Source organism: Bos taurus, chromosome 5 (assembly GCF_002263795.3).
Source record: "Bos taurus isolate L1 Dominette 01449 registration number 42190680 breed Hereford chromosome 5, ARS-UCD2.0, whole genome shotgun sequence".
NCBI classification, from domain to species: Eukaryota; Metazoa; Chordata; class Mammalia; order Artiodactyla; family Bovidae; genus Bos; species Bos taurus.
This window is the reverse complement of record NC_037332.1, coordinates 17,931,273-17,947,313: the sequence shown is the minus strand read 5'-3', so window position 1 is coordinate 17,947,313 and position 16,041 is coordinate 17,931,273. Positions and strand designations below refer to the sequence as shown.

Here is a 16,041-nt window from a genome sequence, read left to right as displayed (position 1 = left end):
AAAACATTTGACTATTAATTCAATACCCAGATTAAGAAAATAGGATAATGGTGGCATTAATCAAATTGTAGTACAGGATTTCCCTCCAAAGCCTGTTTCCCAAACTATTACCAAAAAACATTCATGTAACTGCTGGCTAGATTTTCTAAAGGAAACATAAGAATAGAATGATCGCCCAGTGCCATTTAAATAACAATGACTCAAAAAGGTTGCCTAGATGTCTCATGAAAAAACACCTCCATAATGTATAAACCTGAATATATTAAACCAAAAATTCCTAAGTACCACACAGGGAGTGATATAAGAGAAAAACTTTCTTAAAGAATAGGCACCTTTGCTATTGTGGTCTCTACTTGTAGCAGATAAAATTTTATGTTAGGTACTGAATTTCTTTATAAACTAAAAGTTACATTTAACAAGAAATATTTTTACTCTAAGACAAAATCAAAGCAGATTAAGAATAAAACACACAAGTTAAAAAGATACAAAATATTATCCTAGTCATTTTTTTGTAATTTTATATAAGGCATCCACACTCACATTCCTTGCTCTCCTACATCTACCGTATTTCGCTATAACTCTGTTTTATATCTATAGACTTAAGCCTGCTCATCCCCAACAGGGAACACTGGGAAGCACAAGAACCAAACATTTCTTATTTTGAAATTAATAGCACTCTAATATCTCCGTCTGTACTGACTACATACAACATGAGTGCTACCTACCTCGAATGTTTTTCTCTTTCTTGCCTAATTCCTGTACATCCTTCAGGTTTCACCTCAAACATACAGAAATGTTTTTAAGGCAATGTACTGAACTGAGATCACTTATACCAGAAAGCACCTTTAAGGTCAAAATCTAATATCATGATTAAAACCACAGTACATATTAGCATAATTTGGGGACAGAGGGTATGCGTACAGGGGAATGAATTATCTAGAAAATAATGTAGTATTTATCAAGAAAGTAATATCACAACAGGACCATATTTTTCCCTTGTTATCAAAAGACATTTCTTCTAAAGGTTAGAATTGGGTGAGAACAGAAAGGCTGCAGGAAAATAAATAACCTGCTTCTCTAGTAAGAAAAAAAAATACTTGTTTGTGACTAAAAGAATGAAAGATTCCATACCCCTTCTTGAGAAGTTTCCAAGTTTGGAGAACTTGGAAAGGGGCCATGAATGACAAATGACAAAAAGAGTGTTACATGCTATGTTTCAACAACTATGTGCTACATATTACAGACAATTAATGAATCCTCAGAGTTTATTCTTTTATAGATCTGGAAAATACCTCATTACCTAAAAGCTGTGTGCCCACCTACTTCACACAGCTTTTATATCATACAACTAAAATTAGAATCTAGTCTATATGATCCTAAGCTGACAGGTGTTTGGTCCTTAATAGTTTAACACTGACCTTCAAAATAAAGTTACTAGCACAGGAAAAATACCTTCATAAAAACAACCTAAACTTTTGGGTTCTCAGTATAAAATCAAAATAATTATTAGATATGAGATATGGCACAAATTAAAATTTTTAATAAATCATTTTTTTCTGCAGAAAAATAGTTAATATGTGTACTTTGCATTTTTACTCAATCTGTAATGAAGCTATATAATTTTTAAATGGTTAATGCTTAGTTGCTCAGTTGTGTCTGACCCTTTGCAACCCCATGGACTGTAGCCCTCTGTGCTCCTCTGTCCATGGGGATTCTCCAGGCAAGAATATTGGAGTGGGTTGCCATGCCCTCCTCCAGAGGGTCCTCCCAACTGAAGGATCGATCCCAGGTATGCCACATTGCAGGCGGATTTTTTACCAACTGAGCCACTAGGGAAGTCCTTTTAATGGTTAAATATACCACAAACAGTTATCTCCTTTGCTTGAGTCATAAAAAAGAAAAAAGAAATGAAGTCAGTTAGCAAGAAATAGTTATGTATTGCCCTTATTGTCAGAGAAGGCAATGGCACCCCACTCCAGTACTCTTGCCTGGAAAATCCCATGGGCGGAGGAGCCTGGTAGGCTGCAGTCCATGGGGTCGCGAAGAATCGGACACGACTGAGCAACTTCACTTTCACTTTTCACTTTCATGCATTGGAGGAGGAAACGGCAACCCACTCCAGTGTTCTTGCCTGGAGAATCCCAGTGATGGAGAAGACTGGTGGGCTGCCGTCTATGGAATTGCACAGAGTCGGACACGACTGAAGCGACTGAGCAGCAGCAGCAGCAGCCCTTATTGTTCTCCTAATACATTTGGTTTTTACACACATATATTAGTTTTAAAACATTTAAGCCAAGGTACACAATCAAGGAAAGTATCAGGTACTACTTTAAAAAAAATAATCACGTTTTCCACTTCCTATCTAATTTATTACAAATATTCATGTCTTATATGAAATATCTGAGAAAAAACTAAACTACTAAAACATTTTAAAATCTGAGATACATATAAGTAATTCATACTTACTTCAGACATAGGGGTCCCCCAGAAATCATTCTGAAATAAAGTTTTTAAAGGTGTAGATGGATGCAGGTCTTTATTATCCAGTATTGCTGAAACATCATCAAAAACAAAACCACAAAACAGGCTGTTCCAATAGCAAACAGCAACCACACCAACTATTAAGGTTACTTCTTTGAGGTTAATATCAGCCATCTTTTCCATAAGCACTTGTGGACAGGATCTGGGGAAAAGAACATGAAGATACAATGAAATAGTGAAGTTGCTCAGTCCTGTGCAACTCTTTGCAATCCAATGGACTGGAGCCTACCAGGCTCCTCCATACATAGAATTTTCCAGGCAAGAGTACTACAGTGGGTTGCCACTTTCTTCTCCAGGGGGATCTTCCTGACCCAGGGATCAAACTCAGGTCTGCATTGCAGGCAGATGCTTTATCCTCTGAGGCACAAGGGAAGCCCAAAATGAAATAAACATTTTTTTTTTAATAAGTGCAGCCATGAAATTAAAAGACGCTTACTCCTTGGAAGGAAAGTTATGACCAACCTAGATAGCATATTCAAAAGCAGAGACATTACTTTGCCAACAAAGGTCCGTCTAGTCAAGGCTATGGTTTTTCCAGTGGTCATGTATGGATGTGAGAGTTGGACTGTGAAGAAAGCTGAGCACCAAAGAGTTGATGTTTTTGAACTGTGGTATTGGAGAAGACTCGAGAGTCCCTTGGACTGCAAGGAGATCCAACCAGTCCATTCTGAAGGAGATCAGCCCTGGGATTTCTTTGGAAGGAATGATGCTAAAGCTGAAACTCATGAAACTCATGCGAAGAGTTGACTCATTGGAAAAGACTCTGATGCTGGGAGGGATTGGGGGCAGGAGGAGAAGGGGAAGACGGAGGATGATATGGCTGGATGGCATTACCAACTCGATGGACCTGAGTCTGAGTGAACTCTGGGAGTTGGTGATGGACAGGGAGGCCTGGAGTGCTGCGATTCATGGGGTTGCATAGAGACGGACACGACTGAGCAACTGAACTGAACAGTTTTAATAGAAGGACAATAAGTAAAATAAAGACAGAATGTTAACTCTCACAGAGAATTAATTCTTTAAAACTCTGTTCTAAAACCATCCACCTAAGAAGCATTAGTAGACCACCTCTTCATATTCCAAAGGTAGAAGGAAATGGCAACCCACTCTAGTACTCTCGCCTGGAAAATTCCTTGGATGGAGGAGCCTGGTAGGCTACAGTCCATGCAGCTGCAAAGAGTCGGACAGGACTGAGAACTTCACTCACTCACTCTCTTTCATGTGTGTTTTCATACCTCTATTACAGTTCTTTATCACATTAATCAATCTTTAAGCCTATCTCTTTAGCTAACTTTAACCTTCCCTGGTGGCTCAGAAGTTAAAGACTCTGCCTGGAATGTGGGAGACCTGGGTTTGATCCCTGAGTCGGGAAAATCCCCTGGATAAGGAAATGGCAACCCAGTCCAGTACTCTTGCCTGGAGAATCCCATGGAGGGAGGAGCCTGGTAGTCTACATTCCATGGGGTCACAAAGAGTTGGACATGACTGAACGACTTCACGTTCATGTTCTTTAGCTAACTAGACAGCTAACCTCTTCAGCTGTCACAGGTCAGGTTACCTGGGAAACAAAGATAACTGAAGAAAACCTGGTATGATATGTCCCAGCAGGATCTAAATGAATCCTTGTGGGAAAACAAATACATACTTAAAAAGACACTGATCATGGGTTTTCTAAAATGTAGATAAATCTCACGTTTTAGTACCTTATGAATCTGAAGATCAACTATTACTTACATCAAGAGTCCAAAATTGTAGCCTGAAGCCTTGCTCAGATTGATCAAGTCTTTTTAAAATGTCTGTCTGAATGCCTTTAAGCTCACTGTATACTAGCCAGTTTACTACAGTTCCATTATCTTTCACTGAGGTTGAGTTATTCGATGGATTTATGTTATCTGGTTGGCCCCTGGGGTATAGAAGCAGTTTATGATCCAGATATAAACCACTGTTTTCCTTTTTCCCAATGTAACAAAAGCCTTTAATCTACAGACTGGCCTTCATTCATACATGACAATGCATAATTTAAGTTATTGCTTTAAAAAGAATCCAGTGAAACAATATTTATAGAGGAGAAAGAACTATATGAAGTGGAGGTTACTGAAGAAACAACCCTATTATAAAAATAAGGATGCTGATGATTTACTTTTCTAGCTTGAGTAGTGTCATTAGCATAACTTTAGTTTATCACTTGTGGAGGGAACCCTCCCCAAATATGTAAACCATCTTAACCTGTGAATATGTTCAGTTCAGTTCAGTCACTCAGTCATGTCCAACTCTTTGCAACCCCATGAATCGCAGAACGCCAGGCCTCCCTGTCCATCACCAACTCCTGGAGTTCACTCAAACTCACATCCATCGAGTCGGTGATGCCATCCAGCCATCTCATCCTCTGTCATCCCCTTTTCCTCCTGCCCCCAATCCCTCCCAGCATCAGAGTCTTTTCCAATGAGTCAACTCTTCGCATGAGGTGGCCAAAGTACTGGAGTTTCAGCTTTAGCATCATTCCTTCCAAAGAACACCCAGGGCTGATCTCCTTTAGAATGGACTGGTTACCTTATAGCAAAATAGACTTCACAGGTGCGACTAAATTTAGGATTTTGAGATGAGGATATTATCCTGGACCATCTAGGTGGGCCAATTCAATGAAAAGAAACCTCACAAGTCAATGAGGGACACAGGAGTCAAAAAAAAAAAAGCAGAGGTCAGAGTGATATGATGGTTAGCTGGGGGCCACAAGTACAGGCAGAAGCTGGAACAGGCAAAGAAACACATTATTCATTAGAGTTCCTCAAAGGACTACAGCCCTGTTGAGGATTTCTGACTTACAGACCTGTAAAATAATGAATCTGTTATTTTAAGCTACCACATTGTGGCATGTGTTACAGTAGGAACAGAAAATTAATGTATCATTCACAGAGCCAGAAGATCTGGAACCTGAGATAAATCTGTAGGAGTTCTGGAAAGATGAGAGAAGAACAAGAGACTTCAAATCAGATGTAAGATTTGTATAAAAATGCATACACAGAGCCTATGAGAAGGTATTAAATTATTTTAGAGTTAAGAACAATTTAGAAAACATTAAACTTTTTAAGTGCTGCACGCAATATGCCAGCAAATTTGGAAAACTCAACAGTGGCCACAGGACTGGAAAAGGTCAGTTTTCATTCCAATCCCAAAGAAAGGCAATGCCAAAGAATGCTCCAACTACTGCACAATTGCACTCATCTCACATGCTAGTAATGTTCAAAATTCTCCAAGCCAGGCTTCAAAACTATGTGAACTGTGAACTTCCAGATGTTCAAGCTGTATTTAGAAAAGGCAGAGAAACCAGAGATCAAATTGCCAACATCCTCTGGATCATCAAAAAAGCAAGAGAGTTCCAGAAAAACATCTACTTCTGCTTTATTGACTATGCCAAAGCCTTTTGACTGTATGGACCACAACAAACTGTGAAAACTTCATTAAGAGATGGGAATACCAGATCACCTGACCTGCCTCTTGAGAAATCTGTATGCAGGTCACGAAGCAACAGTTAGAACTGGACATGGAACAACAGACTGGTTCCAAATCAGGAAAGGAGTACATTAAGGCTGTATATTGTCACCCTGCTTATTTAACTTATATGCAGAGTACATCATGAGAAATGCTGGGCTGGATGAAGCACAAGCTGGAATCAAGATTGCCAAGAGAAATATCAACAACTTCAGATATGCAGATAATACCACACTTAGGGCAGAAACCGAAGAACTAAAGAGCCTCTTGATGAAAGCGAAAGACGAGAGTGAAAAAGTCGGCTTAAAACTCAAAGCTCAGAAAACGAAGATCATGGCATTTGGTCCCATCACTTCATGGGAAATAGATGGGGAAACAATGGAAACTGTGACAGACTTTTATTTTGGGGGGTTCCAAAATCACTGAGATGGCTGGATGGCATCACCAACTCGATGGATGTTGAGTTTGAGTGAACCCTGGGAGATGGTGATGGACAGGGAGGCCTGGCGTGCTGTGATTCATGGGGTGGCAAAGAATCGGACACAACTGAGAAACTGAACTGAACTGAACTGAAAATCACTGCAGATGGTGACTGCAGCCATGAAATTAAAAGACGCTTACTCCTTGGAAGGAAACTATGACCAACCTAGACAGTTTATTAAAAAGTAGAGACATTACCTTGCCAACAAAGGTCTGTCTAATCAAAGCTATGGTTTTTCCAGTAGTCATGTATGGATGTGAGAGTTGGACTATAAAGAAATTTGAGTGCCAAAGAATTGGTGCTTTTGAACTGTGGTGTTGGAGAAGACTCTTGAAGAGTCCCTTGGACTTCAAGGAGATCCAACCAGTCCATCCTAAAGGAAATCAGTCCTGAATATTGATCGGAAGGACTGATGTTGAAGCTGAAACTCCAATAGTTTGGCCACCTGATGCAAAGAATTGACTCATTGGAAAAGACCCTGATGCTGAGAAGATTGAAGGTGAGAGGAGAAGGGGACGACTGAGGATGAGATGGTTGGATGGCATCACCGACTCAATGGACATGAGTTTGAGTAAACTCCAGGAGTTGGTGATTGGTAGCGAGGCCTGGAGTGCTGCAGTCCATGGGCTCGCAAAGAGTTGGACACAACCGAGGGACTGAACTGACTGACTGACACTTTTTAAAGACATGCTAAATTGAAACCAGCACATCAGAAAGGTAATTAGCTGTACCTTTTGAAGATGTATAGAAAAATTATTGAAGGGCTTATCTTGAATCCAGAAGCAATTTAGCATATCTAAATGGTATGGACTTGTATATACCTATTATCATGACAGAGTTGATACTGCTTATTTAAAGAGTAGAGAGATCTGCTTAGTTCCTTCTCAATCATACTAAAATAACAGTTGTTACTTCTTAGAAAAGGAAGGCTATACATTCACAAGGATAAAGACAACTGGAGAGGAGATCTCAGAACATTTTGGAAGCTAAAAAGGCAAAAGGATTCCTAAATGACTCAACAAAGCTCAGGAAAGTGAATCCTTAACTGAAGGGGGAAAAACTGGAAAATTTTCTGCACCCCTTACAGCACCAATCTCAAAAACTGGTGCAAAGGAACTCAAGAAGTAGGGTGAGGAACAGATGGATTTGTTAAAGTTTAGACTCCTCTCTCACTGCATACAGTCAAGTAACTTTTTCTCCTACATCAAGGCAGAAGACTGGAGAATTTTTCTCTGGAGCAGGTAAAACAGAGTGTCTGCTACTGGAGACAATAGAAAGGACACAGCTTATCGAAAATGAGGGTTAAGTTAAAAGTACATGCTTTTAGACCCTCAAGCTATCTTCTACCATTTGAACCCAGAATCCTGTACAAAAAGAGAGGGTACTAAAACCTTCAGAAAGAAATGAGGCAGGTTCCATACCGAAGGTCAGAATCCAATTAAAACCCTTTTTTTCACCAACAATACTAGCAGCCAGAGAAAAAAATCCAGAAAACAAAAAGGAAATAATGCTTCAAATTTCTGCTGGGTAATCATTTCCAAATTAAAATTTTATTTTAATAAAGTGTAATTTCCCAAGTAGGAAAGCAGAATAAAATACTGTAAAACATTCAAGATCTCAAAAACGTACCTCCAACAATTCTCCTCTCAGGAAACTAATAGAAGACTTACTCCAATAACATGAGGGAGTAAGAAACACAAAGACAGGGAAATCAAGAGACAGGGAATCAAGCACAAGAGAGTAACAAAGGAAATACCCAAACTACAGACGTTCCAAGCAGTAATACCCAGGCAACAATAGAATAGGTCAGCAGGCTATAGAATGACATTCTCAAGAAGATATAATTCATAGAATACTTGATGCGTTTAAACATAGAGTGAAGAATGATTTTACTTTAAAATCATGTGTGTCTCTAATTCAGAAAAACAAAACAACTCAAGACATTAACCATCAGGTAGTGAAAATCAAGTCTTGTGTATGGGGTCAGAAACCTCTCAGGTCGCTGACCAGGTAATACTTGGGGTGACAAACTGCTGCCTGGCTATATGTTTTCACATCAAGAAAGTTTAAAACTAACAGAAAAAATAAGCAAATTAAACTGATGGTTTTAATACTTTGAAATTATATACGGGAATAATATGTTTTTGATTTTTAGAGTACTTATAATGTTGAAGAGTATTTAACATATATACTAGAAACTCTGATATACTAGCTTCAAAACTGTAAGTTAAAATACAATATTATGTAAAATATATAACATCAGTCAGTCAATTCAGTTCAGTCGCTTACTCGTGTCCGACTCTTTGCAACCCCATGAATTGCAGCACGCCAGGCCTCCCTATCCATAATATTAAATTATCGACCATGCAATTTCTGGATTTAAGACTTTTAGTTGAAAAGTATAAGAATTTATAGCCACGTTTACAAATATTGAAATTTTTGTAAGACCAAGGCAGTTGCCATAGTTTTAAGTATAGTTTTCTAGCTTTATAGAAGTTGTTTAAATTTTGAGAAAGTTTTGCTTGTTAAGTCAGGCATCTGAAGTCCCTGAATAAAAATGAAAACACTAAAATTACAAATGCAGCTTTAAATTAGGCAAATCAAGCTTTAAATGTAGCTAAGAGCAGTTAGTCCTTTCTACTTCTTGTAGTCATATTCTTCAATAGGTTAACCTGAACTTTAAATGGTACTGTCAGGAAAGCCAGATGGTAAGTCCCAATGCACATGCACTTTTCAAGTTCTTGCATACTGCATTTTTTTTTACTATCAATCAAGCAAGGTAAACCCAGAAACAATGTGGGAGAGGTTATAAAGGGTCAAGACAATAGAAATTTTGAAGATTCTCTAAGGAAGCATATTATGAGAGAAAGGGAGGAGAGCTACTTCTCATATATATCCTGAGTTCAGTTCTGGAGCCATCTTGGGTTTTGTCCAAAAGAGTCACCTGCAAGGGAAGAGGTTAGGGCAAAGGGAGAGGGTTACATAAGGACACAGAGAGAGGGCAGCGAGATTCACTTTACTGTAACAATGTAACACATCCCTGTTGAATGCTATAGACTGGATGTTTGTGTGTCTCCCCCACCCACAAATTCATGTTAAATCCTAATGCCTGATGTTATTTGGAGGAGGGGGCCTTGGGGAGGTGATCAGGTTATGAGGGTGGAGCTTCATATTATTATAAGGGCATTAATCCTATTAATGGATTTGAGAGATCCAGTGCCCCTTCTGCCATGTGAGGACACTGTGAAAAGATGCCTGCTATGAACCAGATCCTCACTAGATACTGAATCTGCTATGCCTTGATTTTGGATTTCTCAGTCTTCAGAATTGTGAGCAATTCCTACTGCTTATAAACCACCAAATCTATGGTATTCTGTTGGCAGCACAAACAGACCAAAGGGAACTTCCAGTTCTTTTCCTAGGCACAAAAGCATATTCACACAGATGCACAGTGTGAGTGGATGGAAAGATTGACTGGCTTACCAAATGCAATGTCACTATATGCAAAGAATCCAAATGCAACTGACCACTCATAAACACATTACGAACACAGAAAACAATGTAATTCCTTCAAAATTGTAGTGAGTGCTCACTCTTCCATATCCCGACAATACAATCATGGAAAAAAGAAATCTATAGGACTATTTTATGAAATACTTATATAAAATCTGGGAGTATTTAGCCTGGAGAGGAACGTCTTCTCAGCTCAGTAATTTCATGATTATATCTTCTTCAAAAGTAAAACTTTGGCTTGCATGGTCTGTATTCACACTGACTCCTACTAATCTTTCCAGTCTCCTCATGTTGAAAGAAGACAAGTGTTTGCTTGCTGCACACTGATTCCTCTCCATGAGTGCAAGGCAAAACAAAACATTTTCTGTACACAGTAGAGACTAAATTTTTCAACACCATGCTTTATGTTAGACACTGGAACAGTAAGTTACTATTCCTTTTCTTGATAAGGTAGCATAAAAGGGATGGAAATTACATCTAGAATGCAGGTTGGTTGGTACAGAGAACAGAAGTATCAATTATAAAAGGCAAGCCTTTCTTGTGAAATGATTCTGGGAAGATAAAACTGCTCATAAAACCAAAGAGATGAAAGAAGGCAGATTTAGGCAAGTGCTCCTATAGTAAAGACATTTACAAAACTGTCAGATAAATTCCTTCTCTTGGTGAAAATTGAGTGATTTAGAAAACTACACGAAGAATAACAGTGGGTTTTAGGGATTTTCCTCAAAATTATACACAGGAAGTGACTGAACTAGAACCTGAGTTAAATTTCTTTCTCCACAGTTAAGTACAAACATACTACAGTGCATTAGAGCCTAGACCTTAGTTAAGCCATTTCCTACTGCACCCCCAGTGTCTAGCAGAGTGAATAAGCCCTAAAATACTGTTAGAATAAGTAATGTGTATTAAAGAGTAGAGACATCACTTTGCCTAGAAAGGTCCGAAGAGTCAAAGCTATGATCTTTCCAGTAGTCATGTACAGATGTGAGAGCTGGACCAGAAAGAAGACTGAGGATCGAAGATTTGATGCTTTCTAATTGTGGTGCTGAAGAAGACTCTTTGAGAGTCCCTTCGACAGAAAGGAGATCAAATCAGTCAATCCTAAAGGAAACCAACGCTGATTATTCATGGGAAGATTGATGCCAAAGGTGAAGCTCCAATACTTTGGCCACCTGATGTGAAGAGCTGACTTGCTGGAAAAGACCCTGATGATGGGAAAGATTGAGGGCGGGAGGAGAAGGAAGTGACAGAGGATGAGATGGTTGGATGGCATCATCAACTCAATGGACATGAGTTTGAGCAAACTCTGGGAGATAGCGAAGGACAGAGAAGCCAGGCATGCTGTAGTTCATGGGGTCACAAAGAGTCAGACATGACTTAAGAGACTGAACAACAATAACAAAGTTATAAAATTTAAGTGAGATTTTGCATTTAATCAGTACTGCAATTGAGATGTGGGTTATAACTTTAGTTTCAGTAAGTATTACAAAATTACTTAGGTTCTCTGAACCTATACTCATTCAGTTTTGAAAAATGAGAATAAAACTTACCATTAGGCCAGGTACCCTAAATGTGAATAAGAAAGTGAGGAGAGGTAAAGGTAGAAAAGACTAAAACAGACAAGAACAAAAATAATAAATAGAAAATAACAGTCACAATGAATGAAAAAACAAGAACAAAAATAAGGTGATGCAGCAAAAATAACAGATTACTACTACAAAAGCAAGTATGTAGTTTTAAGCACAGTAAATGACATATGTGCTCCAGAAACACTAGCTTTCCTCTCTGCCTCCCCCTGCTAAATTATGAATTGAAAACACTGAATATGAAGAATATTTAATTCAAATTCTTGAGTAAACAAAGTTATGTAATCAGAATACATATTTTAATATAGACAGCAAGACAGAGGAATAAGCACATTACAAGTATTGGTATCCAGCACGCAAGAGAAAGCCATGTATCAGTTATAAACATATCCTTTAACCAGAAAGATTCGTGTGCAATCATACTACTCAAGTCTGAGCAGAGTTCTTAAACTCTCCAAGCCTAGGTTTCTTAACTTAGTTGGAAAATGAGAACAATATAAGCAGCTATTTCACTGAGTTATTATGAAGATTAAATGAAATAATGAATACGCTATGGTAATCAAAACAGTTTGCAACTAGCATGAAAACACACACACACACACACACACACACACACACACACACGGATTAATAGAACAGACTCAGGAGGCCAGAAATAGACAAAAGAATCAAGAATATACAATGGGGAAAGAATAGTCTCTTTAATAAATGGTTTTGAGAAAACAGAACCACAAGCAAAAGAATGAAACTAACCCCTGTTTTACGTCACTCACAAAAATCAACTCAAAATGGATTAAAGAATTGAACATACAACCGACAACCATAATCCTTCCAGTAGAAATACGGGGTAAGCTCCCCGACATTGGTCCCGGAAATGACTTTTTGGATTTGGAACCAAAGCACAACAAAAACAAAACAAAAATAAATAAATGGTCCTATGTCAAATTAAAACATTTTCACATAACAAAGGAAATCCATGGAACGGGAGAATATATTTGCAAAAATAGATATGAAAACAGGTTAATATTCAAAATAAAAACTCATACAACTCAATCACAAAAAAACAAAACCTGATTCAAAAACGGCACAGGAACTTCTTCCAAAGACATATAATGGCCAACAGGTATATGAAAAGGTGCTCATAATCACGCAAAGTCAGGGAAATGCAAATCAAAACTACAATCAGAGTATCAATTACTTCACACCTGGTAAGAATGACTATCATCAAAAAGACAGGAGATAAGTATTGGTGGCAAAAATGTAGAGAAAAGGGAACACTTGTGTATGCTGGTGGGAATGCAAACTGATGAAACCATCATAGAAAACAATGATACAGGTTTCTCAAAAACTTAAAAACAGAACTACCATACTATCCAGCAGTTCCACTTCTGGGTATATATTTGAAGAAAACTAAATCACTCTTTTGAAGAGATATTCATTCAGCGCTACTTACAATAGCCAACCCATGGAAACAACCTAAGTATAAATGCATGGATGAAAGGATAAAGGACATGTATGAATAGTATGGACACACAATGCAATATTACTCAGACACACACAAAAAGAAATCTTACCATTTATGACATCATGACAACATGGATGGAACATGATGGCATTATGCTAAGTGAAATGTCAGAGAGAGAAAGAAAAACAACTGTGATCTCCTTTATATGTGGGATCTAAAAAAAGCAAACTGACAGAAAGAACAGATCTGTCAACAGGTACAAACCTTCATTTACAAGATAATTTATGGGGACATACGGCATAGTCAAAAAAGGGTTAATGTTTGGCATACCATCTTCCAGGAAAGGACTAGACAAAATGATCACTACTACAAATCCGATGAACGTCTCTAAATGGATCACAAAATTATGTTTTTTATTTTCTACTGAATGGTTTGGAAAGAAATTATTTTCAAAAGTAAACTTCGGTATCAATTATAGTTAGCAAATGAAAAGAAAGTGTTTAAAATTTTACAAAGATGGATGCACTGGTCCAAACAATTGAAAATGTATTCAGATTTCAAGTCTACAGCTTAAGAAAGTTTTCCTAGCGTTGTATCACATTCCAGAATGGTTGAGAGCAGCCCGATGGGCAAAACTTGCACAAAGAAAAGCTGCAATCGTTTAAGAAGGCAGTTGTCAGGGAAAGCCACCCTTGGTCACCAAGCGAGTGACAGCAACAGGACTGCTGAGTACAGAGGTGCCTTATCTTTCTACCCCCTAGCAGTGGCCTGGGCAAGTTCTAACCTCTCCTCTCTGGAACCTTCGCTCAACCTTCAAGTTCGTCAACCCGCGAAGATAATGGGGCTACAGGTAAGGCGTACGAGGTCGGAGGATGCGGTGTCCTCTTCCCAAATTCTCACTCGCCCCCTGCCAAGCTCGCGGCCCCCACTCCACCGTACAGGGACAGACTATGAACTCAAAGAAGCTAAAACTTCTGCCTTCTTACAGAGGGCACCACCCAGGGCGTCGCCAGCGAACGCCCAAGGAGAGGGCGGCGTCTTCCCACCTCTTCAGACTCTGGCTGGGCCCCTCAGCCCCAAAGGCAGGAGCTTCTCTCACCCGGGACCGCTCCCGTCAACTCCTCCCCAGCCACCAACCAATAGCCCGACCTCACCTGGGAGCAGTTCCACGCGGGGTTGACTTAGAGAAACCTCGGGAAAAGCGGTCCGTCGAGCGACGCCACCGAAGGCACAGGCATGTTCGGCCTCTTTCAGGTCACCAGCGCAGACACGCCTCGGCCGCAGCGCCTCCCGCCTCCGGGCGGTTCCCCCGCACCCCGGTACCGCCGCAGCCTCCCGCACTGCACGCCGGGAACGGCCTACCTCCACTTCTCAGAGACTTCATCGTCCTAAAAGTCCCGGCCTCCAAGCAGAACTGCATTTTGGGATTTGGAGTCCTCACCTCACGCCTTCACTTCGTCCATAACACACAGTGCAGGGAACTCGCGGGGGAATCTGAACGTAAAGCATCACCCACGGTCGTGAAAGGTAGGCATCGCTAGCATCCGGGCTCTTGTTGCGGCCTCGGCGGGGTGGGGAATGGTGTCGCCTAGCAGCCGCCGTCGCTATTACTCGCTCCGGACCAGTTGGCTGGATCCAGTGTCCGATAGGAACGGCGCTGGAGAGCGGTCAGGTTTGGCAGCTGGGCCGGGCCGAGTGGGTATGGTAGCTGAACGGCCGCCGCTGGTTGCCAGGTTTGGTGTAGGTAGGTGGGTCCTGGTGAGCGCAAACCGATAGTCTCTTCCCACGCAGGTTCTTTAACCTTCGGGGCCCAGATAGACAACAGCTTAGTTTCCCCATTCCTTAGCCGCCTGTCCGCAATCGGTTTGCTTTCCTTTTTCTGCAGCCCTGATTTCCCAGGCCCAACTGCACTCGTTTCAATCGTAAATTTCCTCACTTTTTAAAAAAATTCTAGCTCTTGTTTCTCAGAATCAGGGCTCAATTTCAGCCTTTCAAGCACCCCCGCGCTTGGCACCATTAGGTGTTCGAGGTGGTAAGGGGGCGTGGAGGAGCGGGACTCAGAATCTTAGTTCTGACTTAGATTAAGCGTGGAAGTTTAAGCGTGGAAGCCTTCGTAAGTTATTTGACCGATAAAATATCTGATGATTTTTTGCAACTGTTGTACTTTTCATACAGGCTATTTAATCGACATATCTGTTACACAATTAAGAAGCAATAACTTTTTGCAAACTCCGTAGAGAGTTGTAATAATCTGATCTGTAACAACTTTAAATTACTGTAAAAACAGTAATGCTACTTACCTTGTAAATGCTAATACCCACTTGTTTTGTTATAGAAGGTAAAGCACAGTGAAAGAATTCAAGATGCCGCCTAATATAAACTGGAAAGAAATAAGAAAGGTTGACCCAGATGAGCTGCCTCGTCAAGAAGAATTGGCAGATAATTTATTAATTTCCTTATCCAAGGTACTTAATTGATAAATAAAGCATAGCTACATACATACAACTATGATTAAATTGTCCCTGAAATCGCTGAATGGTACAACTGAAAGAATTCTTATATTTTGTTTAAGAATTATAAAATATGAAATTGTTGCTTTTCTCTTAGGTGGAAGTAAATGAGCTAAAAAGTGAAAGTCAAGAAAATATGATACACCTTTTTAGAATTACTCAATCACTAATGAAGGTTTGTATGCAGTACTTTAATAATAGCTTTAACTTTTAGAGAAAGCTTAAGAATCTCTTCTTAGATAAGTTAATCTCTAAAGCACTTTGTAAAATCTAAATGACAGCTAAAGTTCCTAAAAGACTGTGTAGGGGAAACAGAATAGTTGTGTTTTAAAAGGCATATGGATGTCTTACATTAGTGAGTGAAAGTTGCTCCGTCCAGTCCGACTCTTTGTGACCCCATGGACTAGATAGTCTATGGAATTCTCCAGGCCAGAATACTAGAATGGGTAGCCTTTC

At 39.6% G+C, this 16,041-nt stretch overlaps 2 protein-coding genes across 8 annotated transcripts in view; one reads left to right on the top strand and one right to left on the bottom strand.

Annotated features, from left to right (window-relative positions):
* The window catches only part of TMTC3 (transmembrane O-mannosyltransferase targeting cadherins 3), a 52,057-nt gene extending 37,636 nt beyond the window's left edge, over nucleotides 1–14,421 (bottom strand). The window contains exons 1-2 of the mRNA XM_002687188.7: nucleotides 14,230–14,421; nucleotides 2,467–2,683 (exon numbers count right to left, since the gene is read on the bottom strand). Coding sequence (XP_002687234.2) covers nucleotides 2,467–2,664 — 198 coding nt within the window. The 5' untranslated portion in view covers nucleotides 2,665–2,683; nucleotides 14,230–14,421. The remainder of the gene's footprint in view (nucleotides 1–2,466; nucleotides 2,684–14,229) is intronic.
* Nucleotides 14,422–14,521: 100 nt separating this feature from the next.
* The window catches only part of CEP290 (centrosomal protein 290), a 96,056-nt gene continuing 94,536 nt past the window's right edge, over nucleotides 14,522–16,041 (top strand). For 5 of the 7 annotated variants that reach the window (XM_005206047.5, XM_059886127.1, XM_059886124.1 and 2 more), the window contains exons 1-3: nucleotides 14,713–14,819; nucleotides 15,411–15,540; nucleotides 15,683–15,760. In XM_005206047.5, coding sequence (XP_005206104.1) covers nucleotides 15,439–15,540; nucleotides 15,683–15,760 — 180 coding nt within the window. In that variant the 5' untranslated portion in view covers nucleotides 14,713–14,819; nucleotides 15,411–15,438. Of the gene's footprint in view, nucleotides 14,603–14,712; nucleotides 14,820–15,410; nucleotides 15,541–15,682; nucleotides 15,761–16,041 lie in introns of those variants that run through there. The other 2 variants (XM_059886126.1, XM_059886125.1) reach the window with 2 other exon arrangements.